Below are 25007 nucleotides of genomic sequence, written 5' to 3' on the forward strand. Positions count from 1 at the left end.
AAACTGGTTTGGCTCAGTGGATAGAGCGTTGGTCTGCGGACTGAAAGGCCCCAAGTTTGATTCTGATCAAGGGCATGTACATTGGTTGTGGGCACATCTCCGGTAGGGAGGTGTACAGGAGGCAGCTGGTGGATGTTTCTCCCTTCCTCTCTGTAAAAAATCAATAACATATTTTTTTTAAAAAGAAATCTGGAGAAGGGGCTGTGCATAAATTAATAAAGAGTCCAGAGATGAAACCTAATTTTGAAAGGCATTTGGGGGGTAGAGGAGCTTGGCTGAAGAAACCAAATTCTCCTTGTCTCAGGACCCCTTGCTTTATTAACACAATTTGTCCTAAGGCAAGGTGGAGATATACACTTCAAAGGATATGGTTTTGTAGAAGCATTGTCAGATTGGGGAATTGCCTTCAGCTGGTCAGATGTTTGGCTAACAGGAGGCAATAACATGTAGATTAAGATGCCCTGAGCTGTCTGGCAGCAAATAATCAGTTTAATGCATCCTTTTCAGGTTTAGGAAAATGCCTTTAGCCATCTCCTATAGGCAATAACATATGTGACTCAGCCCTTATTGAGTCCCCAAGTTCCATCAACCTTTTGATGAAACTCTTGTAATTATGCTGGAACTGGCTTCCGGCACTGTTAAAGAGAGAAAGGTGCTTCAATATCACAAGCTGGCGTGAGTTAGCCCACAGGTCACCGCCAGAAGGGCGCAGGGCTTGCCTGTTAGAACTTTACCTATGAAACCCTCATGGACGGTACATATTTGCCAGCTGTCTTGGTCTCCTTTTCTTACTGATTCCTGAGAAAACTCGATAGAGAATATAACTGATTTCCCTTGTTCAAATATTGCAAATGTTTTTGTTGTTCTATTTTTGCCATTTAACCCTGCATATGGGGATTTTGAGCATTTGAATGTTTTCATTAAAAGAACATGTGACTTTCCAGGCTGGTGTTGCTCAGTGGTTGGACCAGGAGGTTAGAGTGCCATTCTCTGTCGGGAGCATGCCTAGATTTCAGACCCCACCTCCAGTGTGGGCATGCAGGAAGCAGCTAATCAATGATTCTCTCGCATCGTTGATGTTTCTTTTTCTTTTTTTTAATCTTTACTAGTATTGTTGAAAGTGTTATATAGGTCCTCCTTTTCCCCCATTACCCTCTTCCAGCTGCTCCCATCCCCCACCAGGCCCTCACCACCCCTCTGTCTGTGTCCACGGGTTATGCATATTTGCATTCAAGTTTATTGGTTGATCTCTTCCCACCAACAGGTTCAACAATCTGTTCATGCTTCTATCTGTCTCTGGGTCTATTTTTGATGATCAGTTTATTTGGTTCATTAGATTTCACATATGAGGGAGATCATGTGATACTTATCTTTCTCTAACTGGCTTATCTTCCTCGGTATAATACTCTCCAGGTCCCTCTATGCTGTTGCAAATGGTAAGAGTGCTTTCTTTTGTATTGCCCCATAGTATTCCATTGTGTAGATGTACCACAGGTTTTTTATCCAGTTGTCTGCTGATGGGCATTTCCAAGACTTAACTATTATAAATTGCACTACTATGAACATAAGGGTGCATATAATCATTGATGTTTCTCTCTCCCTCTCTCTCTCCCTGTCTCTAAAAATCATTTAAAAAAAAAACAAAACATGTGACTTTGTCATACAAAGAAATAATCTATCCACACCAATATTATAATTGCTCTGGTACCATGGTTTGGATTATGTAAATTTGAATATTTGACACATCACAACTGTATCAAGGTGTACAGAGGCAGTAAAGAAACAATAAGCCTAAGACTCCCATAAGCCCCCTCCCTGGGACCCAAACCGTTTTCCCACAGTGTGTCAGAAAGAAACATACCAGCAACAACCTAAAGAACCATACATGTCTAACAGGACACCAGCTGCTCCAAAGGACAGATCTAGGAAACCAGGAAATAGACTATGATTATTTGGACACCAGAGGCCCAGTACATGAAATTTGTGCACTGGAGGGGGGGCATCCCTCAGCCGGGCCTGCGCCCTCTCACAGTCCAGAACCTCTTGGGGGATTTTTGGGACCCCCTCGCTCCTTACAGCTAGACTTGTTACTCTTTAGCGGGGGTGGGAGAGGCTGCACTCAGCAGCAGTGAGCCTGGCTTCCGGCTGAGCAGCCCTCCCCTGTGGGAGCGCACTGACCACCAGGGGGCAGCTCCTGTGTTGAGCATCTGCTCTCTGGTGGCCAGTGTGCATCTTAGCGACCAGTGGTTCTCGTTGTTCTACCTTAAGGGTAATTAGGCTTTTATTGTATAGACTAGAGTCCTGGTGCACAAAATTTGTGCACGGGGAGGGGGTCCCCTAAGCCTCTCCAATCCAGGACCCCTCGGGGGATGCCTTACAATCCTGGACCACTGTCTCCTAATCACTCACCTGCCTGCCTGCCTGGTTGCCCCCAACTGCCCCCCTGATGCCCTGGTCGCCCCTAACTGCCCACCCCCCGCCGGCCTGGTCACCCTATGCAGCCTGCTTGTTCAGTCGTTTGGTCATCCCCTCACTAACCCTCCTGCTGGCCTGGTCATAGGCAGCCATCCTGTGAGGGTATGATGGTCACTTTGTATACTACCTCTTTATTATATAGGATTTTATAGATAGAGATGAGATAGAGATATACCAGATGATATGGATAGCTATAGATACAGATATATAGATATAGATATAGATATAGATATAGATATATAGAGATATAGAGATATAGAGATATAGATATAGATATAGATATAGATATAGATATAGATATAGATATATAGAGATATAGAGATATAGAGATATAGAGATATAGATATAGATATAGATAGATATAGATATAGATATAGATATAGATATAGATATAGATATAGATATATAGAGATATAGAGATATAGAGATATAGAGATATAGAGATATAGAGATATAGAGATAGATATAGATATAGATATAGATATAGATATAGATATAGATAGTGAAATATTTGGAAAGGTTAGCATTCACACCACTCACTGGAAATCAGGGTGGTCCAAATTACATGGAACAGGACAGGGCACAGGTGAAGATGCCAAAACTACATCTGTATGCTGGGCCACAGCGGGGAGGAAACCTGCCACCACAGGAATGAAGACCGCAAAGGCCCGCTTTGCTGAGAGGAACCTAAATCCACCCACAGGTTAGCGGGCCAGGCCCTGGGCGGCGGGAGGGGCCGAGCCGGGCCGAGGTGGCGGCAGGATGGAGCGGACCGGCACGGCCAGTTGTGCTCACAGGAGCGTCCTGTGGGGAGAAGCCCCGGGAGGGGCAACAACTCCAGGAACCAGAGCACAGGCCCCACGGAAAGATCAAGCCCGCGTCCCGGACGGAGCACGCCCGCCGCCGGCGCCGAGCCGGGCGGCTGAGGGCGGGAGCTCCCCCCGGGAGCGGGCGGGCGGCGAGGCGCGTCCTCCGGGAGAGGCTGAGCGACCGCCTCCAGCGCCACCCGCCGGGCAGGGCCCGGTGACGCGGGCGTCCGAGCCCTTTCCACCGGTCCGGACCCTCTGGCAGGCGGGGGGTCGGCCCGGGCTGCGGGCGGGACCAGGGTGAGCTCCCCAGACGGAGGGGAAAGGCCACAGGCGTCCCGCGGCGAGGCGGGCAGAGGGTTGGGATGGAGGCGTAGCCTGGCAGGTTGGGCCCAGACGTGCAGGGAGGCGGGAAAAGGGGGCGGCTACCGTTGGCTAAAAGGTGAATGGGACGCGGGCTCGCTGTGGACCAAGAAGAAGCTTCCCTGACCGGGAATCGAACCCGGGCCGCGGCGGTGAGAGCGCCGAATCCTAACCACTAGACCACCAGGGAGCGGCGAGCGGAGCGCCTGGCCTGCGCCTCCTGCCCCTCGAGTCGCCACGCCTCTGCCTTTCCCAGGGCAGCCGCCCAGCGCCCGGCCCATCGTGCCCGCCCCGCCGCACCCTCAGCAACTGCCAGCCCCGCTCCCTGGAGGCCCACGACCCGGGTGCAGCCCCAGGTCCCGCGCTCAGCTGCGGGCGGAATGGAGCGAGGAATGCAAGCAGCTGGGCCCACACAGCGCTCTCCTCCGCAGGCCCGGCCGCCGCCCGGCCCCTCGCTGCCCGCTGCTCCTGGTCCCAGGGTTCCTCGCCGCAGCGCCTCCAGCGCCCTGGTTCCCAAAGCCCTTCTCCGCCGGTGACTCTGCCCGCACCGACGGGGCTCCCGGCCCCTCAGCAGCAGCCCAGCTGTGCTCACGTCGCCAGTCCGTTCCCGCCGCACTTATGGCGCCGGTGGGCCGGAGCTGGGGGTCGGGAGGCCTGGCTGGGAGGGGGCGGTGAACCGAGTGTGTAAGGTGGAGGCCGGAGTTTGCAGGGCCCCAAGGGTGTCAGTCAGGAATCCGCTGAAAGGGCCTCGTCTCCAACAACCTGCGCCAGTGAGCACAAAAAAGCTCCACCTCCCCGTCGGGGAATTGAACCCCGGTCTCCCGCGTGACAGGCGGGGATACTCACCACTATACTAACGAGGACGGCAGGGGCGCCCCTCAGGTCCGCCCGTGGTAAGGCTCACGCCTACCCCTGCCCTCGCCGCCCTGCTGCTGTGGAAGCTCCACCTGAAAACCTGCGGCTCCCAACGAAGCAGCCGGTGAGCGCACCCTGTCCCCGCCCCACACCCGCACGGAGGCACTGACCTCCGAGGGCGCGCTGCCCGTGGCCTCCAACGCGGGGCTGCCCAAGAGGAGGAGGCCCAAGAGGGCGAATGCGCCCCGAAGACAAGCCGGTTGGCGCGCAGCGTGCCCGGGCCCAGGAAGGGCGAGAGTCCATGGGCCGCCCAGCCAGGCCGGTCGCCTGCGCTGGCTCCCCGTTGGCGGCCGTCCACTGGGCACCCGACAGCCGCCTGACCGGAGAGACGTGGGAGGAGGCCTCAGGGGGGGTCACAGTTGGGTGTCAGCCATGTGAGCGCCAACACAGCTCGGAGCGGTCTAAGGTGCTGCGTTCAGGTCGCAGTCTCCCCTGGAGGCGTGGGTTCGAATCCCACTCCTGACAGCTGTTTAAACTTTTGCACGAGGTTCCCCGGCCGCATTATATCCATCGCAGCTTTTTCCCTCCTTGCAGCTGGTCCTGACTAGCACCCTTGGGGCACTGCAAACTCTGGCCTCCACCTTACACCCTCGATACATCGCCCACTCCCAACCTGCACCACAAATAGGCAGAAAACCCAGACGCCGTAGAGGCGCTCAGCTATTCCCTCCACACGTCACCTGCCGGGGCTGGGATCTGAGCAGGAGCCAGGCTTGGTCCCGCTCCTGGCCTCCTCTGGTGACAATGCTGTGTGTTCTCAGCCTGGACCACTACGAACACACAGCATTGGCCGGCAGAGTCTGCCTTGGTCTCTTGGTCCTTGATTGGGCCGCGCGCAGGGGTCATAGACGTGCCTGCGGCCTCGGTTTTAGGTCAGGACTGCCGCCTGCTCAAAAGCAGCAGGTGTTAGTGTGGCGCCTGGTACTACTCCCACTGGTGCATGGGTGGTTCAGTGGTAGAATTCTCGCCTGCCACGCGGGAGGCCCGGGTTCGATTCCCGGCCCATGCAGCTAGTTTTTCTTTTGGTCCCACCGGTCTGTTCCCGTGCACCTGCGGACTGCCATATCCCTTGCAATGAGACTACAGAGCCAAGCCTCCACGCCCGATACCTCCCTGGTCTCTCCTCACCAACCAGATACCGTTTGAGTCACGCCATTCACTACAAAGCAATGCGAGTGCCGCTGCACATGGCTGGCACTTGCGCACTCCCCTTGACTATTCATCACGCTCTAGCTCTCTCCCACCCTACGCTGGCAAAACTACCTGAGCCACTCTTGGGAGATGGAGACATCGCGCCCTCCTGTAAGATCACAAGTCAACATGGCGCACAAGTAGGTGGAAAATAACTCCAGTCTCATCTCACCGAATTCCCCGCGTTCTCTTTTCAAGCAGTGGGCCGCTGCTCCACCATTAACACCCAACGTGCAGGAAGCCAGGTTGCCGCGGGCGGGGGAGAGGCAGAGCACTTTGCCTAAGATGAGTGAGGTCTTGCTGGAGAGGCAGAAGAAAACTTTCCCTGACCGGGAATCGAACCCGGGCACTTTGCCTAAGATGAGTGAGGTCTTGCTGGAGAGGCAGAAGAAAACTTTCCCTGCCCGGGAATCGAACCCGGGCCGCGGCGGTGAGAGCGCCGAATCCTAACCACTAGACCACCAGGGACCAGGGAACTAGGGTGTGAGCAAGTGTCTCATGTATTAAAACACTTCTGGGCCAGCTACGTGGAGCTTCCACAGTTCCAGTTTTCCTTGCTTTTCTAAGTATAGACTTCCTCTCTCCCCTACCCACACATGCCCTTGCCCACTTCCTGCCTGTGCACCTTCCAAAAACTACCCGCTCCTCCTGGCGCTCACACGGCCCAGATCGTGGGTCCTGAGTCCAACACCCCTCGCAGGTGCATGAGGCAAAAGCACTGCATCGCTGCGTTGGCCGGGAATCGAACCCGGGTCAACTGCTTGGAAGGCAGCTATGCTCACCACTATACCACCAACGCTGCGGCGGCAAAGCGCTTCAGAATCTCTAGTCCTAACTGGTACCAGCGCAGGGGCTTGCCGCTGCCAACAGAGCCAGCCCCAAGCAGCTGCTCTAATTTGTCGATCCGACTGCCTCTCCGGACGCTCTCGCTGGCCAACTGCTCCTGGTCCCTCCGATTCCATGCCGCTGCCCCCAGGTCGTGTCTCCAGCCGGGGGTCACCAAACCCACTCCACTGGGCGGCACCGCGCGCGCAGACTGGGCGGCCTCCTCCGCCCGCAGCTGCGCTCCCCCTCCACCAGCCGCTTGGGGAGGGCCGCTCATAGACGCTGCGGTGGCGGGAGGAAAAGTGGGGAGAGGGATTGTTGGGGAACACCCGGCACCACCAACTGAGTCTCGACGCAGGGCGAAGGAGCGAAAAGAGGGACTCTCGTCGGCAAGCTACCAACGACCAAAAAGGACACGCCTCCCCGTCCGGATGCCCGGTCTCCCGCGTGACAGGCGGGATACTCACCACTACACTAACAGGACGGCACATAGTTCCTACCCCCCACCCCCCGCCCTCGCCCCTTTACCTTGCCCAGTGCAGCCCGGTAGTCCCCGACCGGACTTCAAACCAACAGCGCCGCCCACAGAGCAGGACTGATCAGGGCCTGTCCCCGCCCCACACCCACACGGAGGCACGGAATCCCCGAGTGCGCGCTGCCCAAGAGGAGGAGGCCCAAGAGGGCGAATGGGGCCCGAAGCCGAGCCAGTTGGCGCGCAGCGTGCCCGGGCCCAGGAAGGGCGAGAGGCCGCGGCCGCCCAGCCAGGCCGGTCGCTCCCCGTGGGCATGGGGCACCCGGCAGCTGCCTGACCGGAGACGCGGGGGGAGGCCACAGTTGGGTGTCAGCCATGTGAGCGCCAACGCTGCCACATGTCCCGTCAGGATGGCCGAGCGGTCTAAGGCGCTGCGTTCAGGTCGCAGTCTCCCCTGGAGGCGTGGGTTCGAATCCCACTCCTGACAACCATTTTGCAGCCAGTTTCAGGCTTTTGATCCGGGATCCAGCTAAGCTTGGTCCCGCTATTGGCCTCCTCTGGTGACACTGACAGTTTATTATTCATTTATTCATTTTATTTTTTATTTTTTTAATATATATTTTATTGATTTTACACAGAGAGGAATTGAGAGGGATACAGAGCTAGAAACGTCGATGAGAGAGAAACATCGACCAGCCGCCTCCTGCACACCCCCCACTGGGGATGTGCCCGCAACCAAGGTACATACTCTTGACCGGAATCGAACCCAGGACCCTTCAGTATGCAGGCCGATGCTCTATCCACTGAGCCAAACCGGTCTCGGCCATTTATTCATTTTAATGCTTCATGAATTTGCATGTCATCCTTGTCCCAGGGACCATGCTAATCTTCTCTGTATCTTTCCAATTTTAGTATAGTAGTGGCCAGGTGCATGAAATTCACGCACATTAAAAAGGTATTAGAGCCGGGACCAGTTTGGCTCAATGGATAGAGCGTCAGCTTGGGGACTGAAGGGTCCTGGGTTCGATTCTGGTCAAGGGCATGTACCTTGGTTGTGGGCATATCCCCAGTAGGGGGTGTGCAAGAGGCAGCTGATTGATGATTTTCTCTCTCATCGATGTTTCTAACTCTCTATCTCTCTCCCTTTCTCTCTGTATAAAAATCAATAAAATATATTGGGTAGGCAAATAAGTAATTGCGGATTTTTTAAAGAAAATCAAAGACAATTTTTTCATGGAACTAAATAACTTTATTCTTTAATGTATTGCCCATTTTGATCAATGACCTTTTGCCATCTTTCAGGCAGCATCATAATCCCACGTTCAAAAAACTTCTGGTTTTTATTAGCAAAAAACTGAATTAGGTACGATTTGACATCATCATCATTATTGAAATTTTTACCATTCAAGGAGTTTTGTAAAGATCGAAACAAAAAGTAATCAGATGGTGCAAGGTCAGGACTATATGGTGGATGTGGCAAAACATCCCAACCAAGCTCCATTAATTTTTGCCGAGTGACCAAAGATGTGTGTGGCCTTGCATTGTCATGATGGAATACAACACCTTTTCGATTTGTCAATTCGGGCCACTTTTCTTCAACTGCATTGTTTAATTTCGTTATTTGTTCAATGTAGACATCAGAATTGATCGTTTGGTTGGGTGGTAAGAGTTCAAAGTAGACAATTTCTTTGTAATCCCACCAAACTGATAACAAAACCTTCTTTTGATGAATATCAGCTTTTGATGTTGTTTGAGTTGGTTCACCTGGCCTGCTCCACGATCTTTTCCGCTTGATATTGTTGTAAACAACCCATTTTTCATCGCCAGTTATCAGTCATTTTAAAAATGGATCATTTTCATTACGTTTCTGTAGCAAATCGCAGCTGCTAATGCATTGCGTTAACTGTGATTCTTTCAGTTCGTGAGGAACCCATGTATCGAGTTTTTGAACATAGCCAAGTTATTTTAAGTGATTTTCAATGCATGTATGTGATACATGAAGCTTCTCTGCAATCTCACGTGTTGTACTGTGACAGTCCGAATTGATTATTGCTTTGATTAGGGCTTCATCAACTTCAACTGGACGACCAGAGCGTTTTTCATCTTTGAGTGAAAAATCACCAGAACGAAATTTGGCAAACCAATTTTGACACTGCCGTTCTTTTAAGGCTTCGTCACCATAAACAGCACATAACTTTTTATGAGCTTGCGATGCGTTTTTCCCTTTGCAGAAATAAAAAAGCAAAATATGACGAAAATGTTCCTTTTGATTTTCCATTTTTCAACGAACGCCAAACGAAAACTACAAAACAGATCAAAAAACTTTTTTTACTGATTAACAGCTGAATAGCCAACTATCAAATAACAAAATGTGTTTTACATTTGTACTACGTCTGCCAACCTAAAAATTCAACTGAAGCCATATATGTGTGAAACCCGCAAGTACTTAGTTGCCGACCCAATATTTTAAATAAAAAGGGATTAGAGGAAATATTTTAATATTGCTATTTGCCCTTTCTCTATAATAGAAGTGTCAGAGATGAAAGAAAATTAGTAAAATGTATATGAAAACCTTCCTCCTGTCAGCGTCTGGAGTGCACGGTGGGACCCAGAGTCAAGTCCCTGCCCACCCAAAGTGCCTCAAAATTGTGCAAATTCCAGACCCAGCCGGACCCACCCCCATTAAGCACCACCTGGCAGGGCATGTGACCTGAGATCCCCCATCAAACCCCACCTGGTGGGGGGCATGGCCTGAGGTCGCCCGTCAAGCCCCACAGGGGTGGGGGGGTGCAGTCTCAGGTCGCTGCTGATTGCTAATTAAGGCTCATTTTGGGAACTAGGCCTCCGCTGTGGGGGCAGCCATCTTTTGTGGCAGAGTGACGGTCAATTTGCATATTCCCTCTTTATTATATAGGATGTGCTGCTGAAGCAAGCAGACACTGACAGTCTTGCAGAGCACCCCTGAGCGATGGAGAAAATGGAGGATGAGCTGGCAAGTTCGCCCAATTCCTCTGTCCCACTGTCTCTGTGCTGTGCCCTAAACCTCTGACTGCCTGGCCTCTCTGTTTCAGGTCCTGCCTCTGTCTCCTGCACAAACGGAACCGGTGCCACGGGAGGAGCCAGTGCCACAGGGGGGGAGCCGGTGCCACAAGGGGGAGCAGGTGCCACGGGGGGAGCAGTGGCCGGCCTATCTATGGCAGCTGTTAGCGCCGAGCGGCTCAGTGTAGGGGTCTTGCGTGCCACTCGGGAGGCCCGGACTCCGTTCCCAGCCTCTGCAATCCACCGTCCATTTTGGGTCTGTAAGCGGGACATCCAGCTTCCGGCTCAGGCTGCCCCTGAAGACGCCTGTCCTCACGGGCCGCCCCACACACCTCTCCTGTGGCTGCAACAGGGGACCCACTGGACCCGGGAGCTGAACTCCAAGCCCGACATCTGGACTGCTCAGCCCCTCCCGCGCCCAGCACTCCCTGTCGCCTTCCAAGCCCCGCTAGAGCCCGGCCCCGCTGCCAGAACCCCTGCTCCCCCGCCCCGCCCCCAGCTCCCGTGCGCGGTGGGCAGCACCTTCCGGGAGGGTCACGGGTGCGGAGCGAGCGGTCCTGTCCCCACGCACAGCCCCAGCCAGGGGCCTCCCACCGGAGGCGGCCCCCCAAACCCCCCTCTGGCCCAGCACGGCCTCCACCACAGCACGGCCCAGCCCCTCGCCCCCAGGAGCACTAGCCGCCCCCTTCCACCCCAGCACCCCCTGACTCCTCACCCTCACCCACCCGGGGGGACGCCTGCGGGGACCGCAGCGCCGTGATTGCCTCCGCGACAGGGCTCCGCGCAGACGGGGTGCGTGTGCGCGGGGTCGGGGTGCGTGTGCGCGGGCGACCGGAGCAGCAGCGCGTGGACAGAGGTCGGGCTCCGTCGCCGACGGGGAGGGCGCTGGCGAGCCAGGGCGCGCGGGCAGGAAAGCGGGGGGCGGGGCGGAGGCCCCTCGGCGGGCGCACCTGGTGTGGGCGCGGAGGGGCCCTGCAGGAGGCGGCGCTGGGGGGTGCGGGGGGGCCGGTAGGGAGGACGGACGCTCTCCGTCCTCCCTACCGGCCCCCCGCACCCCCCAGCTCCTCCGCGCGTGGCCGCGGGGCGGGCCGGGCCCATCGCCTGCGGGGGGCGCCGTCCTCCGAGCGCACACGACGCCTGGGCCGTGCACCCTCGATGGGCACCGCGGCTCCGAACCCGCTCGCAGCGGGGAAGCAGCCGGTCCCGGGTGTGGGAAGGGGGCTCCCTAGACGGAGGGGGCGCCCGACTCAGGGAGAAGGCCGCCAGCGTTGACCAAAAGGTGGGTGCGCGGACGTGGAGAGAAAAAGCGCCTGGCCGGGAACCGAACCCGGACAGACGGTGAGAGTCCTGTGCCCTGGACCAAGGAGGGGGGTGGGGGGGACCTCGCGGCGCCTCCAAAACGGACTCGCTACCTCCCCGTCGGGGAATCGAACCCCGGTCTCCCGCGTGACAGGCGGGGATACTCACCACTATACTAACGAGGACAGCGCTGTCTGTGCCTCCCGCCGGCGCCTGCACGGCCCTCCACGCCCCGCTCAGAGCAGGGGTCCGCCTGCGCCCCCCATGTCAACCCAGCCGCGCCCGCCAGGAGAGCAGCCGGCACACAGACCTGAGGTGACTCGGAGTCTGTCCCCGACCCGAGCGGGACCGCGAGAAGCAAGTGGGCGCGCGGTGCCAGAGGAAGGGAGGATAGAGATTTAGAAACATCAATGTGAGAGAAACATCGATGTGAGAGAGACGTCGATCAGCTGCCTCTTGCACACCCCCCACTGGGGATGTGCCCGCAACCAAGGTACATGCCCTTGACCAGAATCGAACCTGGGACCTTTCAGTCCGCAGGCTGAGCCAAACCGGTTTCGGCCCGTCCTGCTTTTTGGCTCCCGGAATAAAGCCCCGGTCACTGCAGCCCCCACAGAGCGGGTGCCCACCTCCCCGCTTTGTGTGACCCTGCTGTCTTACCTTGGGCATTTCCGCCTTCTTCTTTCCTCTTAGAGATACTCAGGGTTTGTGGGCCACAGGCTTTGAGTGAGAAATCGAGGAAGAAGCCCTTTCCTGCGGGGGGAGGCGATGGCGAGCCGCGGGGGCGTGCTGAGAACAGGAGTGCACAGCCTGCTTGGGGATGGAGTCCACACTGAGGAACGACCACGAGAAGCAAACCCAGGTTTACTAGGAATGGGAGGCAGTTGCCCCTCGTTGTTAAAACCAACGTTCTGTTAAGCGGCTTGACCTGATAAGCTCAGTCACTGGCATTTCTGATGTCTCTCCAATTCTACACAGGCTCAGCCAGGTCACCTCCCATCTTGGGGTTCTCACCAAACCCCCTCCACTTCCTTTGCTTATTTAGCCTACACCCACATTCTCCTCCAGGCTCCTGCCAGACCCCAGCTCTGGGAGCAGCTGGTCAGCAGGTGCCACTCAGTGCGCTGGGCATTGCACAGCCAACAGCAGGTGAGTGGTCACTGCTGTCGTACGATCCTCTCTTCTTCATGTTCTAATGCCTTTGCCCCTGTTTCATCCCCACACTGTCTCCACTCCCTGCCTCCCAGATAATCCACTCCACACCATTGAGAAGATGAAGTCATTTAACCTCGGCTGTCATTTTCAACAAGAAGTTTGGGGTCCTTAACGCCATCCACAGAGGTGCTTGCACCGCTCCAGGCCCACTCGCTCACTCTGGCCCGGGTGGGTCCGTCTCCACTCTCTCCGGCTTCCTCAGTGGAGAAGGTGCAGTGCCTATAAGACAGGTATAACCCGACGTTAACGAGCTGTCAGTTTGACTTAGCTCAGTCACTTTGTCTTTACACGTTTTAAAACCCCTTTAACACTTCCTTCATTGCAGTGTTAGAAAACTAAATGTAAGAGTGCAGAAAAGGGAGCCCTCCACGCGAGCTCTCCATCCATGGTTTCCTGTCCTGAGTCCCATTGACACCGTGCACAGCGCGTCACTCCTTCATTCCGGGCGGCTTCCCCACGCCCAGCAACCCTGTGACCCGCTGGGCGTCCTGCAGTCAACTGTGGGGGTTGTTTGTGCAGTTCGTGACTCCCAGGAAAGAAAGACAGGAAGGAGCAATCAGAGTTTTTCCTCGACAAGTGTCTCCTGAATTAAGCGCTGGCAAATGTAAGGTGTATTTTTATTTTTTCAAATATGAGCTGGGGTCCCTGTGGTGGCCAAGTCCCCAGCTCTCCTACTGCCTGTTGTTGGCACCATTTCCTGGCCTGGGTGCCAGAGATCCACACTCCCTGCCCAGCTGCTCCGGGGGCACCAGTGACCAGCACTGAGGGACCCAGAGCCCAGCGGGCAGAGCGAGGATTTGCAGTTGTTTTGGGGCATCAGGGAGGTGGGTTTCTGGGGGTGGCACCTGGCAGGGATGCGCCCTCAAGGACTGTGAAGGGCTTTACAAACACACCTGTTATCGGCAGTTTCCGTAGTGTAGTGGTTATCACGTTCGCTTCACATGCGAAAGGTCCTTGGTTCGAAACTGGGCATAAATAGCTAAGGTTCCTTTTGGGGCCCATTCCCATGAGTCTGGCCATAATTGGGGAATGGCTGATCACGGGCACAGTTCCGGACACTGAGAGATCACCAAGACGAGGTCCCGGCCACACACGGGTGGGAGGGAGGTAGCAGAGCAGGTGTTACGTAGGGGAGGAGGGTTGGGGCACTGGAGGGGATGACCCTGCTTGTCCACCTCCTCCCTGAGCTATTCCTTTAAAAGGCAGCTGAGGCCTTAACTGGTTTTGCTCAATGGATAGAGCATCAGCCTGCGGACTGAAGGGTCCCAAATTTGATTCCAGGCAAGGGCATGTACCTTAGTTGCAGGCACATCCCCACCAGTAGGAGCGTAAGAGGCAGCTGATAGATGTTTCTACCAGAGCTTTCCTCCGCCCCTCTCCCCTTGGCCCCCCTCCCCACTACCGCAGCTGGCCCTGCCCCCACCACTGCCACTGCTTGCTCCATGGCCAATCGCATCGCACCGCCTTTGCTGGCCTGGCGCCAGTGGGTGTAATAGCGTGGTCATTGATGGTTGTTCCGCTGTCTGGCCATTTGGCTGATTTGCATATTACACTTTTATTATTATAGACTAGAGGCCCAGTGCATGAAATCCCCTGGGGAATAGGCCTAAGCTGGCAGGGTGATGTGCTCGCAGCCATCAGCTGGGCTTTGGCTGAGCAGAGCTCCCTCTGTGGGAGCGCGCTGATCACCAGGAGGCAGCTCCTGTGTTGTGTCAAGGAGTTAGATTTTATAGGACCAGAAAATGATCTTAGGCACCTAGACCTTTTAATGTTCATTACTGTGTGTTACTGAAAGCTGCAGAGGAGATTAGAGATTCATGCTGATGTGGCAGTCCTCAATCGTTCTCTACAGAAGGCCAGACCACAGCGTGGCAGCATGGTCCGTACCTTTAGGGGGGGTCAGCACTAAGCCCCTCCCGCCTCCGGGGAGGTCACTGTGAGGCCAGATGAGACGTAGGGTGGTGCACACACAAGGACTTCTCCTCATCCCCCCGGAGGCCTCGTCCAGGGTGGGCTAGTCTCTTCCAGGAACTGAAGAGGATGTGCCAGCTCTTCCTCCCCCATGCCACCTGCCATCAGTGGTCAGTGAGACTGGGGGTCCTGTGGGCAGGGGACATGTCCCCCCATCCCCATCAGCCTGGCCTGGCTCAGGAGACTCACTGTGCATCACTACCCGGCACTATTTCTCACCAGGGTTTCTCCCAGGCAATGCCCTGTGGGGTATTTTCCTAGGCACACAGAGACGGGCTGTGTATGACCTCTTTCTGGCTAGAGGTCATGGTGATCCTCCACCAAGAGGAAGCTGAAGTTCCTTCCTGATTCTCAGCTGAAAAACCCAAATCTCGGCTCCTGAGCCTCTCGTGTGCCTTCCCTTCTCCCCCTGAAACTCGGCGCTCAGCACCTGCCCCACCCCCGGACTAACGCTGGAGCAATCAAAGGAGTGGCCGGAGCAGGCCGACAAGATTTCTTCCTTTGTGGCGCCGGGTGTGGCGCTCGTTCTGAAACTGCTCTCCCCTGGGGGAGACTTGGGCTCAAGAGAGGAAATGAGCCCTGCTCAAGTGGCTGAGTCGCCCAGGACCCAGGAGGTCACTGGTTTGATTCCCGGTCCTGAAACTGTTGTAGTTTCCTAGGGACAAAGGATCTTTTTCTAATGAGGCGACTCTGGTGGCTCCTGGATAGGGCTGGTCACCTGCGAGGCCATGGTGAGAAGTTGGAATTTTCAGCCCCCCCACAGTCCTCCGGAGAGGAGGGAAGCTGGGGATGGAGTTAATAATGCATTAGGCCTGTGTGATGAAGGCTCCATAAAAGTCCTGAGACTTTCCAGGTGGGTGAGCACATGGAGGGGTGGGGACGGTAAAGCCTGTTCCCTCTATCACATTGTTTCTTAAAAATGCATATTTCAGCCCTAACCTGTTTGGCTCAGTTGCTAGAGTGTCACCTTGTAGACTGGAGGGTCCCAGGTTTGATTCCAGTCAAGGGCATGTACCTTGGTTGCGGGCACATCCCCAGTAGGAGGTGTGCAGGAGGCAGCTGATCGATGTTTCTCTCTCATTGATGTTTCTGACTTTTTATCCCTCTCCCTTCCTCTCTGTAAAAAAAATCAATAAAATATATATTTTTAGCCGAAACCGGTTTGGCTCAATGGATAGATTGTCGGCTTGGGGACTGAAGGGTCCCGGGTTTGATTCCGGTCAAGGGCATGTACCTTGCTTGCCGGCATATCCCCAGTAGGGGGTGTGCAAGAGGCAGCTGATCGATGACTCTCTCATCGATGTTTCTAACTCTATCTCTCTCCCTTCCTCTCTACAAAATCAATAAAATATATTTAAATAAATAAATAAATAAATAAATAAATAAATAAATAAAGATGCCCCAGTAAGGCTGCTGAGGCTTTCATCTGTTCCGTTAAAAAAAAAAAAAAAAAAAAAAAAAATATATATATATATATATATATATATATATATATATATATATTTTTTTTTTTTTTTTTTTTTTTTTTTTTTTTTTACTACATATTTCAGCCCTCACTGGTTTGGCACAGTGGATTGAGTGTCGGCCTGCAGACTGAAGAGTCCCAGTTTTGATTCTGGTCAAGGGCATGTACCATGGTTGCGGGGACCATGTTTCTAACTCTCTATCCCTCTCCCTTCCTCTCTGTAAAAAAATCAATAAAATATATTTTTTTAAAATACATATTTCAGAGAGGAAGGGAGAGAGAGAAACATCAATGATGAGAGAGAATCACTGATGTGCTGCCTCCTGCATGCTCCACACTAGGAATTGAGCCCACAATCTGGGCATGTGCCCTGACCAGAATGAAACTCAGGACCTGGGAGTCCACAGGCCAACAATCTATCCACTGAGCCAGACCGGGTAGGGCTATCATGCCTTTTACAATGAGCTGGTAAACAGTAAGTAGTGTTTTCCTAAACCTTGTGAGCTACCCTAGCAAAGGAGCCGGACCTGAGGAGGGTCATGGGAACCTCTGACGTACAGTGGATGGGTCAGAAGCGCAGGTGGCAACCTGGACTTGAATGACCTCTGAAGTGGGGGCGGACTTACTGGCTGAGCCTTACCCTGTGGGCCTGAGCTCTCTCCAGTGAGTGGTGTCAGAACTGAGTTAAATGGTGGAACTGCAGTCATGGATGGCCCGCTGTCGTGAGCGCTGTGTGTCATGTGACAGGAGAAACCCAGGAGGGCTGGGTTCCCCACACAGAGCATCGGTACTCTTCCTGTTGCTCTACCCTCACACCTGAGTTTATTCCTAGTTCATACCTGTGGATGGCAATCAGGGCCATGCCTTCTCACAAACTCTCCCTAACCTCTCCTTGTTGATAACTGTACTGTGTACAAGATTGCTAAGAAATCTGTAAATATAAATGTGTGAAAGAAAAGAGCTACATGCTGACCTGACAAGCTCAGGGAAGGCCTGTGTGGCAGTCTTGCAAACCCAGAGACCTAAGATAATCATAAAAGATGGTTTGAAAATTAAATATTTTAAGTACAAACAGGTTATAGTGGGTAGTCATTTCCTAGGCCAATATTTTTCCAGACAAAGATCAACTTAGATCTTCTTTACTGAGCCCCTCTGCCTTCCTGCCTCTAAGATGTCTGTGAGATGTCTGGGTGGCTTGTAACTTCCCCTTTTCCGGAGCCCCTGGTGAACAACCAGATGTGGTGGGCTCCAGGACAGATGCCTCAAATTCCTTCGTTATCATGTTAATTGTTCCTGCACTCACCTAAGTACCCGTCCATCATTTTACTTTTTATCCAATCCCAGGGGTTTCCCACCGCTTTGCTTTCTCCCGCCTCCTTACTCCATCACCAATGAATTTCATGTAACCCACCTATGTCCCTCTTTGATTTCAGTGTATAAATGGAAATGTAACCTGCCATTCTTCGGAGCATTATCTCAATCCATTGAGGTTCTGCTTCCCAGTATATGTCAACAGTTTGGCTCAAATAAACTCACAAAAATTCTTTACAGGTTTCAATGGTTTTTTCGTTAACAAATGAATACTTATGAGTGATTTGTTGATATTCTATTTCAGTACATTATAAATAACTAGGGGTCCGGTGCACAAAATTCGTACACTGGGGGGTGGGGGGTCCCTCAGCCCGGCTGTACCCTCTTGCAGTCTGGGCGTCCTTGGGGGATTCCAGCTGACATCCTTGGAGGCAAGAGAGGCTCCCGCCAGCACCACTGCACTTGCCAGCTGTGAGCCTGGCTCAGGGCTTTTGGCTGAGAGGCACGTCCCCCTGTGGGAGTGCACTGACCATCAGGGGGCAGACACTCTGCAGGAGCTGCCCATGGTGGTCAGTGTACATCATAGCAACCGGTCATTTCACTGCTGTCAATTTGCATATTAGCCTTTTGTTACGTATATAAGACAGTATCTATTTCCAGATGTTATGGCTGCCTTGTATACTGTGGAAGCACACAGCTACCACATACTACACTGCTTCCATAACCACCATTTACTCTTAACCCGCTAGGGAGAGACACTGATGTCTCTTTAGTTGCTCTAATTGCCTGCAGCTGGTCCTTCAAACGCCTCAAGAAGTGCTGTTGCCGGGACCGGTTTGGCTCAGTGGACAGAGCATTGGTCTGCAGACTGAAAGATTCCAAGTTCGATTCCGGTCAAGGGCATGTACATTGGTTGCGGGCACATGCCCGGTAGGGGGTGTGCAGGAGGCAGCTGGTCGATGTTTCTCTCTCATTGATGTTTCTAGCTCTCTGTTCCTCTCCCTTCCTCTCTGTAAAAAGTCTATATATAAAAAAAATATTTTTTAAAAAATATACTTTAAAAAAATATATTTATGTTTAAAATATATATATATATATATATATATATATATATATATATATATATATATATATATTCATATATGTTACAGGGAGGCTTAGATCCTCCCGGAAACACGGCAGGCCAGAGTGTGCTGTAAGGATCCCCTGACTGGGTTCTGTCATCGTCCTCCTCCAGGTCCACCCCAGCTCCTCACCTCCTCAGCCTGCCACCGACCTGGGGCTCCAGGGAATGAAGCAGGACAAGAAGTCACGTGAGGATCGCGGCCAAGATGTGCTCTTCCTTCCGGAACAAATCTGAGCCAGCCGCTTTTTAAAACATTACTCCTTTGTTCTGTGTCTGGGAAGATAAAGTAGTGGCCCCTACCAACAGGCCTCGGCAGTGCTGACCCCCGACTGAGCTTGGCATCATCCGGTTCTGTACTCACTCTGCCTTTCACCCTGCGAAGCAGGGCTCTGCCATCCCCACACGAGTCCAGTGCCCAGTGCCACACAGCTCCTATGTCCCCACGGTAAGTAAGGCCTCGACCCAGGTCTGGCTCTCACGTCCATGCTACACGGCAACACACTGCCCACGAACACACCTCTGGGGACCCTCGCTTGTCACTCGAGTCAAAGACTGCCTGGAAGTTGATAAAAGCAGGTGAGTGATGCTAGAAGAAAAGGGTTGCTGCCCATCTGGCGGGGCTCAGCAATTGAGCGTTGACCTAGGAACCAGGAGGTCACGATTTGATCCCAGTGTGGTGTGTGCAGGAGGCAGCCAATCAATGATTCTCTCTCATCGTTGATGTTTTTCTCTCTCCTCTCTGAAATCAATACAAATATTTAAAAAGAAAAAAAGGGTTGCTATTCAGCTAATTTTCTCCCATTGACATACTACTCTTAGTTTCTAGGAAAAAAGGTCAGGGTAGGGTCATCCAAAGAAGTGAGTAAGAGGCTCAAGAGCAAGGGGCCTGCCTGCTCATTGGGAGGTTGTCTCCAAGGCCAGCCTTCTGCAGTTGCCAGGCAACCAATGTAAACAGCACAGAGTCGCAGGATCATGGCCACTAACTACAGTGCCAACCAGGTAAGTTCTCTTTTTCCATCTCTTTAACGTTTTGAATTTTGCCTTTAAAATTCTACCTTTGGACTGTCACCTCCCCTAGGATTCTGGTCACTGAATGGCTGGCTGGCTCAGCGGGGTTAAGGAAGCATTTCCCAGCTCCTCAGGGTGGGAAGGGCCCAGGGACCAGCAAAAGGCATCGCTGGGTTACTTTTAAGGTCTAAACCAGAGGTCAGCACATTTTCTGGAAAGGGCCAGAAACTAAACATTTTAGCTTTGTGGGCCAAGTGACAAAATGAGATAGGAGACACTTACATAACAACAGAAGTCAGAGTGTAACCACTGAGTGCCATTGCTTGTAACATAATGAAAAGAATGAATTCTTTTGGGAGAAACATTTTGCTTGATTGGGATACAAACTTAGTGTTCCCTTTTCTCAAATTAACTACAATTGTTCATCTATAAAAACCGTTTCCGCTATCAAGCATCGAGGTGGATTGGCTCACGGCATTTGCTGACCGCTGGTCTAGACAAACACGGTCTAACAAAAAGATAATGCGAATCACAATGCAAGCTGAACTTCCTAGTAGCTACATAAAAGTTTTAAAATGGTTAATTTTAATGGCTCACGGCATTTGCTGACTGCTGGTCTAGACAAACACGGTCTAACAAAAAGATAATGCGAATCACAATGCAAGCTGAACTTCCTAGTAGCTACATAAAAGTTTTAAAATGGTTAATTTTAATGGCTCACGGCATTTGCTGACCGCTGGTCTAGACAAACACGGTCTAACAAAAAGATAATGCGAATCACAATGCAAGCTGAACTTCCTAGTAGCTACATAAAAGTTTTAAAATGGTTAATTTTAATGGCTCACGGCATTTGCTGACCGCTGGTCTAGACAAACACGGTCTAACAAAAAGATAATGCGAATCACAAATGCAAGCTGAACTTCCTAGTAGCTACATAAAAGTTTTAAAATGGTTAATTTTAATAATCTAATTTAGCTCAATAAATTAAAAATTATTTCAACATTTAATCATCAATATTTTAAAAGTTACAATCAAATGTTTTACGTTCCCTTTTTTGTACCAAGTCCTCCAGATTGCACGCCTCCCCACTCTGCTCCCGTTGCCGGTCAGAATGGAGGCGGCGTCTTCTACAAGCACCTGTGTGGAGGTCACATTTCAAGTGCTCAGGAGCTGCCCTTTGTGGCCAGAGGCTCCATCAGTAGTACAACACACTCTAGTCCAGACAAACTGCCCCACCCCCCATACCCCACCCCCCGCAGTGCAGGCCTTTGATCCTCCAACCCAGCAACCAGCGTGGCTGTGGTCTGTGGGGCAGGGCTCGGAGCTCAGAGGCTTCCCCTTCTCTCCGCAGTACGAAAAAGCATTCTCAGCCAAGTACCTGCAGAACTGGTGTCTTGCCAAGCCAACAAAGGAGGTATCCATGTTTCTACGTAATCACTGCCCCAGCCTTCTTCCCACAACCTCCACTCCCTCAGCCCTCCCTCAAGCCCCAATACTCCCTCCGCTTCGCCAGCGCTTCTCTGCCTTTCCCCCAGAGCATTCCTTCCCACGAAGGCTACACTCAGATAATCGCCAACGACCGTGGCCATCTGCTGCCTTCAGTGCCCCGCTCCAAGGTGAGACACTGGCCTCCGTTCTGACCGGCGACGGGAGCAGTGGGGAGGCGTGCGGGCTCGCCGCCGCGGCCTGGGAAGTGAAGTCCAGTCTCCTTCACGTTGGAACTCGAGTGCCCCCAGCTGCCAGTCAGTCTACCCCACAGGGCAGGGCATAGCCCAGGTCCCTACACTGTGGGCGGCCTGTATAAAACAAACGCCCTCGCGGTGACACTTCCGTGGTGGCATGCTGCCCAACAGCCGGAGGTCGGAGGCCAGGCCACGGAACAGGGTCACTGCGTGGGGGAGGGGCTAGCTCAGTCCCGTTTCATTGCCACCCAGCCCCAAAGGAAAGGATGAATACAGGGTCTGCCAGGCAGGCACTGCCAGGAGTGAGAAGCCCTGCTTCTTCCTTTTAGGCAAGTCCTTGGGGTTCCTTCATGGGCACCTGGCAGATGCCTCTGAAGATACCCCCTGCTCGGGTGACCCTGACGTCCCGCACAGCTGCTGGTGCTGCCTCCCTCACCAAGTGGATCCAGAAAAATCCTGACTTACTCAAGGCCTCCAACGGGCTTCGTCCAGAAATCTTGGGCAAGGTACCTCTCATCCATCCCAGCATCTCAATTCCAGCCCATGTTATACCCCGGCTACTCCAGCAGGGGGCCCTCTAACCATCTGGCTTGCCCCGTGTGTCCCTCAGCACCTTCAGGGCGCTTAAGGGCTGAGCTAAGGACATCTTCCCACACCACACAAGGCCAACTGACCTCACCAGGGTCAGGGAGCGCATCAGCGCTAACTCTTCTTGTTTGGAACCTGACCTTTGACCCATGGTGCAGGGAGAGAGAATTCTCTGGACTGGGAAGGCCTAGGCCTGATCTAGCTCTCTTCTGTTCCACCCAACAGCCCCAGGAGCCAGCCAGTCAGAAGAAACCCCGGCACTCTGTCCAGCAAGCACCAAGTCCAACCATCATCCCAGGCTCCCCAGCCACAAACAGCTCCCCAGCCCAGCCCCGAAGTGCACACCCCTCCGCAGGTCACACCCCGGGTCCCCTCAGCCCCGCCAGCGCTCCCAAGTGCCCTCCTGGAAGCCCATGACGTAGGACCTGGGCCGGTCACTGTAGCCGGGCCAGGGACCCAGCCTGGGACTCCGCGGGCCCCGCTGCCCAGAGATGAGTGAAGTAGGAGCCCAGGCAGGAAATGTAGAAATAAAGGCAAATTTGGAAAATAAACATCACTGTTTACTCTTTCACGGATTCTGATTTTTCCCTCCTGCCTCTTATCACCAATAAACAGAAGGGCTGGGGAAGGGAAAACATGACAGAGGCTTGGGGGGACACATCTGTACGAGGACCAGGTTGGTTACACTCCAGAAATGGCCAAGGGAAGTTGGTCTACATCACAGGACCCGCTCCCACGGGCACACCGAGGACAGCGCGGGGTCCGCGCTCACTGCCCTGCGCAGAGTGCTCTTCTAGAACCCGAGGCCACTGTTTGGAAAGGAGCCTCTTTCCTCCAAGTTGTATGGCCATGTTCGGACCAGTAGGTAGCTGGCCTTATGGCTGCTTACAGAACAGAGTTCACCAGCAGGAAGCTGGCTCAGATACCAGCTCCTGTGTGGGGAGGATGTACCGTTAACCACTGGGTGCGGCCGCCTGCTTCAGGGGCTGCTTTGAGGAGCTGTTTTGTCTGGTGGCTCCTTGTAGCCATGGCTACTTGGGCTACAACCAAGAATCTCTTCTATGCCCACGACTTCTCATGTCTCCTCCGTCCAACCCCCGGCGTCCCAGCAGGAGGTCCCTGGCAGAGGAGCTGGGCCACGCTGGCGTTGTGGTGCAGGAGGGAGCCCCCTCGAGGCTCCCGCCCGGCAGGACAGCTCTGTTCCTGTACCGAGTCCCTGAGACTCTCCCCCGATGCCAAACAAGCTGTTTCCCTCCTGAGAGGTTAGATTGGGGGACAGAAATGCCTGCGACCTGAGGGAAGGGGGGAAACTGGCTCCTCCTTACCGCCATTCTCTTGGTTCCTCTAGATTTCAAGGAAGAGTCAAAGATAAAATTAGTATTTTTATTTTCAGAAAAAGATGTCACATGAACATTGATTAGAAAACATGACAATTAGAGGCTTGTTTTTCTGGAATTGCAAGGAAAAGAAATAACCCTCCACAGGTTCAGCAAATACTTTTTTGGATCTTCTCTTGTATCAAAAACTATATATCTTCTCCCCAAAGCACCTGCTTCAAAAGCCAACCCCTCTGGCCGGGACAGGCTAATCTCCCACCATGTGGGTGCCGAGGACCCTGGGTCTGACCAGTGAACAGAACTGTCCTTGAAGCCACAACCCACAGGCAGCGGCACCCACAGCCCCACTCCCAGTCCGCATGGCGGAGGCCACAGAGCTGGCTTTGTTTCCACCGTCTCGGGAAGAGGAGCCAAGAGCTGACCCTCAGCACAAATCAAGGCCCAATATGGAGAGAATAAGGGCTGCAGGCGGGGGCAGGAGCAGGAAGCTGCTGCAGCCACCTTAGAAACAATGGGGTCCTGGGACCCTTTCTACAGCTGAGCTCCAGGGACAGCACAAGCGCACAGGTCTGAGCAGCGAGAGCGAGGAAAGGAGAGCGAGGAAAGGTGCGGCTGATCATCGGGGCAGGAGCGGGGCGGAGCTCTTCACATGGCTGCCAGCCCCAGCGAGGACAGCACGCTGAGGACCAGGACAGCCACCCCGGACTGGGTCAGCTGCGGGATCTTCAGGCCTTTTCCCAGGTCCCACATCTGCAGGAAACGGAAGAAGAAAAAGAAAGAATCTCAGCGATCAGGACCCTGGGCTGGGCCCCAGTGCCCTTCCCAGAGGGCACCTGGCGGTGCAGCCCGCAGTGGGCTCCAGGCCCCAGTGCCCACACAGCCCGTCCAGCACCGGGCGCCGTGCCTGTGGGCAGGTTACCAGACTGAACAGACCAGCTTCCCAAGCACCTTCTTTCAAAAACTCTCCTCAGAATGCTAAAGGGTGATGGGGGTAGTTTTGTGGTCAAATAAACTGGTAAACATTTAACTGCAAGACTTCCAAACCATGCGTGGATGTGCACTGAGTCTCCAAAGTGGGAACTTAAAGACAAGGTCTCCTAGATACAGTCATCCCGGGGTCCCTTTGGAGAAGGCTATCAGCCCCTGAGGCCTAACCAGCATCTATTGTAGAAAAAACTCTGGGCTCTAGAACACTATTTCTCAATTTTGTCTTGGCTGTGACCCTCCACTAAGAAAAAAATAAAAATAAAAAATAAAAAAAAATATATATGTGTGTGTGTGTGTTAAATACTTGTACTGGTTTTTAGAGAGAAAGGGAGAGGGCGGGACAGACACGTCAATGACAGCATAACATCCACACTGACCAGCTGCCTCCTGCACACCACCACTGAGGACCAAACCTGAAACCTGAGCAGCGCCTTGAGCCAGAATCAAACCAGCAGCCTTTTGGTGCCTGGGACAATGCCCAACCAACAGAGCCACACTGCCAGGGCAAGAAATGTATTTTTAATTAGTGCCCACTCCTGTTAAAGGAAAAAGCACAGACTCTCAGAGACATCCTCACAGCCACACCGCTGGAACTCGCTGGCAGCACAGGAAGGCCACCTGGTGCCCAGGCCCTCTCCATCCCCACAGAAACGTGAAACCGTCTGCAGGATAAGCCCTTCTCCTCTCCCCCAAAGAAGACCTGCCTCCGACCCAAAAATAACCCTTTCTTTTCTGTTGTCAACACCTCCCTTGCCCGACTGCTCTTCCTATAAAAACCTTCCCCTGGACACAGCCCCTGAGCGCCCTCCAGCGGCTGGAGGGGAGGCTGTGCTCAGGACGCCCTCACAGCGCCAACTGGTGAGTCTTCCATGGACTCAGCTGGCTGTTACTGACATCTGCACAGAAGAGTTCACGGAATAAAAAAACAATAC

At 53.4% G+C, this 25007-nt stretch overlaps 2 protein-coding genes and 8 non-coding genes across 12 annotated transcripts in view; 3 read left to right on the forward strand and 7 right to left on the reverse strand.

The window, feature by feature from the left end:
• Positions 1-3762: 3762 nt before the first annotated feature.
• On the reverse strand, positions 3763-3834 carry TRNAE-CUC. Its single transcript has one exon. It is a non-coding gene; the product is annotated as a tRNA-Glu (tRNA).
• Positions 3835-4435: 601 nt separating this feature from the next.
• Positions 4436-4507, reverse strand: TRNAD-GUC. Its single transcript has one exon. It is a non-coding gene; the product is annotated as a tRNA-Asp (tRNA).
• A 990-nt stretch (positions 4508-5497) lies between these two features.
• On the forward strand, positions 5498-5568 carry TRNAG-GCC. The gene has a single exon. It is a non-coding gene; the product is annotated as a tRNA-Gly (tRNA).
• A 578-nt stretch (positions 5569-6146) lies between these two features.
• On the reverse strand, positions 6147-6218 carry TRNAE-CUC. The gene has a single exon. It is a non-coding gene; the product is annotated as a tRNA-Glu (tRNA).
• Positions 6219-6477: 259 nt separating this feature from the next.
• TRNAG-UCC lies at positions 6478-6549 on the reverse strand. The gene has a single exon. It is a non-coding gene; the product is annotated as a tRNA-Gly (tRNA).
• A 902-nt stretch (positions 6550-7451) lies between these two features.
• TRNAL-CAG lies at positions 7452-7534 on the forward strand. Its single transcript has one exon. It is a non-coding gene; the product is annotated as a tRNA-Leu (tRNA).
• Positions 7535-7875: 341 nt separating this feature from the next.
• LOC118716906 lies at positions 7876-7982 on the reverse strand. The gene has a single exon (XR_004987301.1). It is a non-coding gene; the product is annotated as a U6 spliceosomal RNA (small nuclear RNA).
• A 3516-nt stretch (positions 7983-11498) lies between these two features.
• TRNAD-GUC lies at positions 11499-11570 on the reverse strand. Its single transcript has one exon. It is a non-coding gene; the product is annotated as a tRNA-Asp (tRNA).
• Positions 11571-19445: 7875 nt separating this feature from the next.
• On the forward strand, positions 19446-22168 carry CFAP126 (cilia and flagella associated protein 126). The gene is made up of 5 exons (XM_036434420.2): positions 19446-19472; positions 20833-20895; positions 20957-21097; positions 21493-21669; positions 21977-22168. The coding sequence occupies exons 1-5, from the start codon at positions 19446-19448 to the stop codon at positions 22166-22168; spliced, it is 600 nt and encodes a 199-aa protein (XP_036290313.2).
• A 945-nt stretch (positions 22169-23113) lies between these two features.
• SDHC (succinate dehydrogenase complex subunit C) overlaps positions 23114-25007 on the reverse strand; it is a 29537-nt gene continuing 27643 nt past the window's right edge. For all 3 annotated transcript variants that reach the window (XM_036434367.2, XM_036434369.1, XM_045580345.1), the window contains one exon: positions 23114-23838. In XM_036434367.2, the coding sequence (XP_036290260.1) occupies positions 23734-23838 (105 nt within the window). In that variant the 3' untranslated portion in view covers positions 23114-23733. The remainder of the gene's footprint in view (positions 23839-25007) is intronic.

Source organism: Pipistrellus kuhlii, unplaced genomic scaffold, assembly GCF_014108245.1.
Source record: "Pipistrellus kuhlii isolate mPipKuh1 unplaced genomic scaffold, mPipKuh1.p scaffold_m20_p_121, whole genome shotgun sequence".
Lineage (NCBI taxonomy): Eukaryota > Metazoa > Chordata > Mammalia > Chiroptera > Vespertilionidae > Pipistrellus > Pipistrellus kuhlii.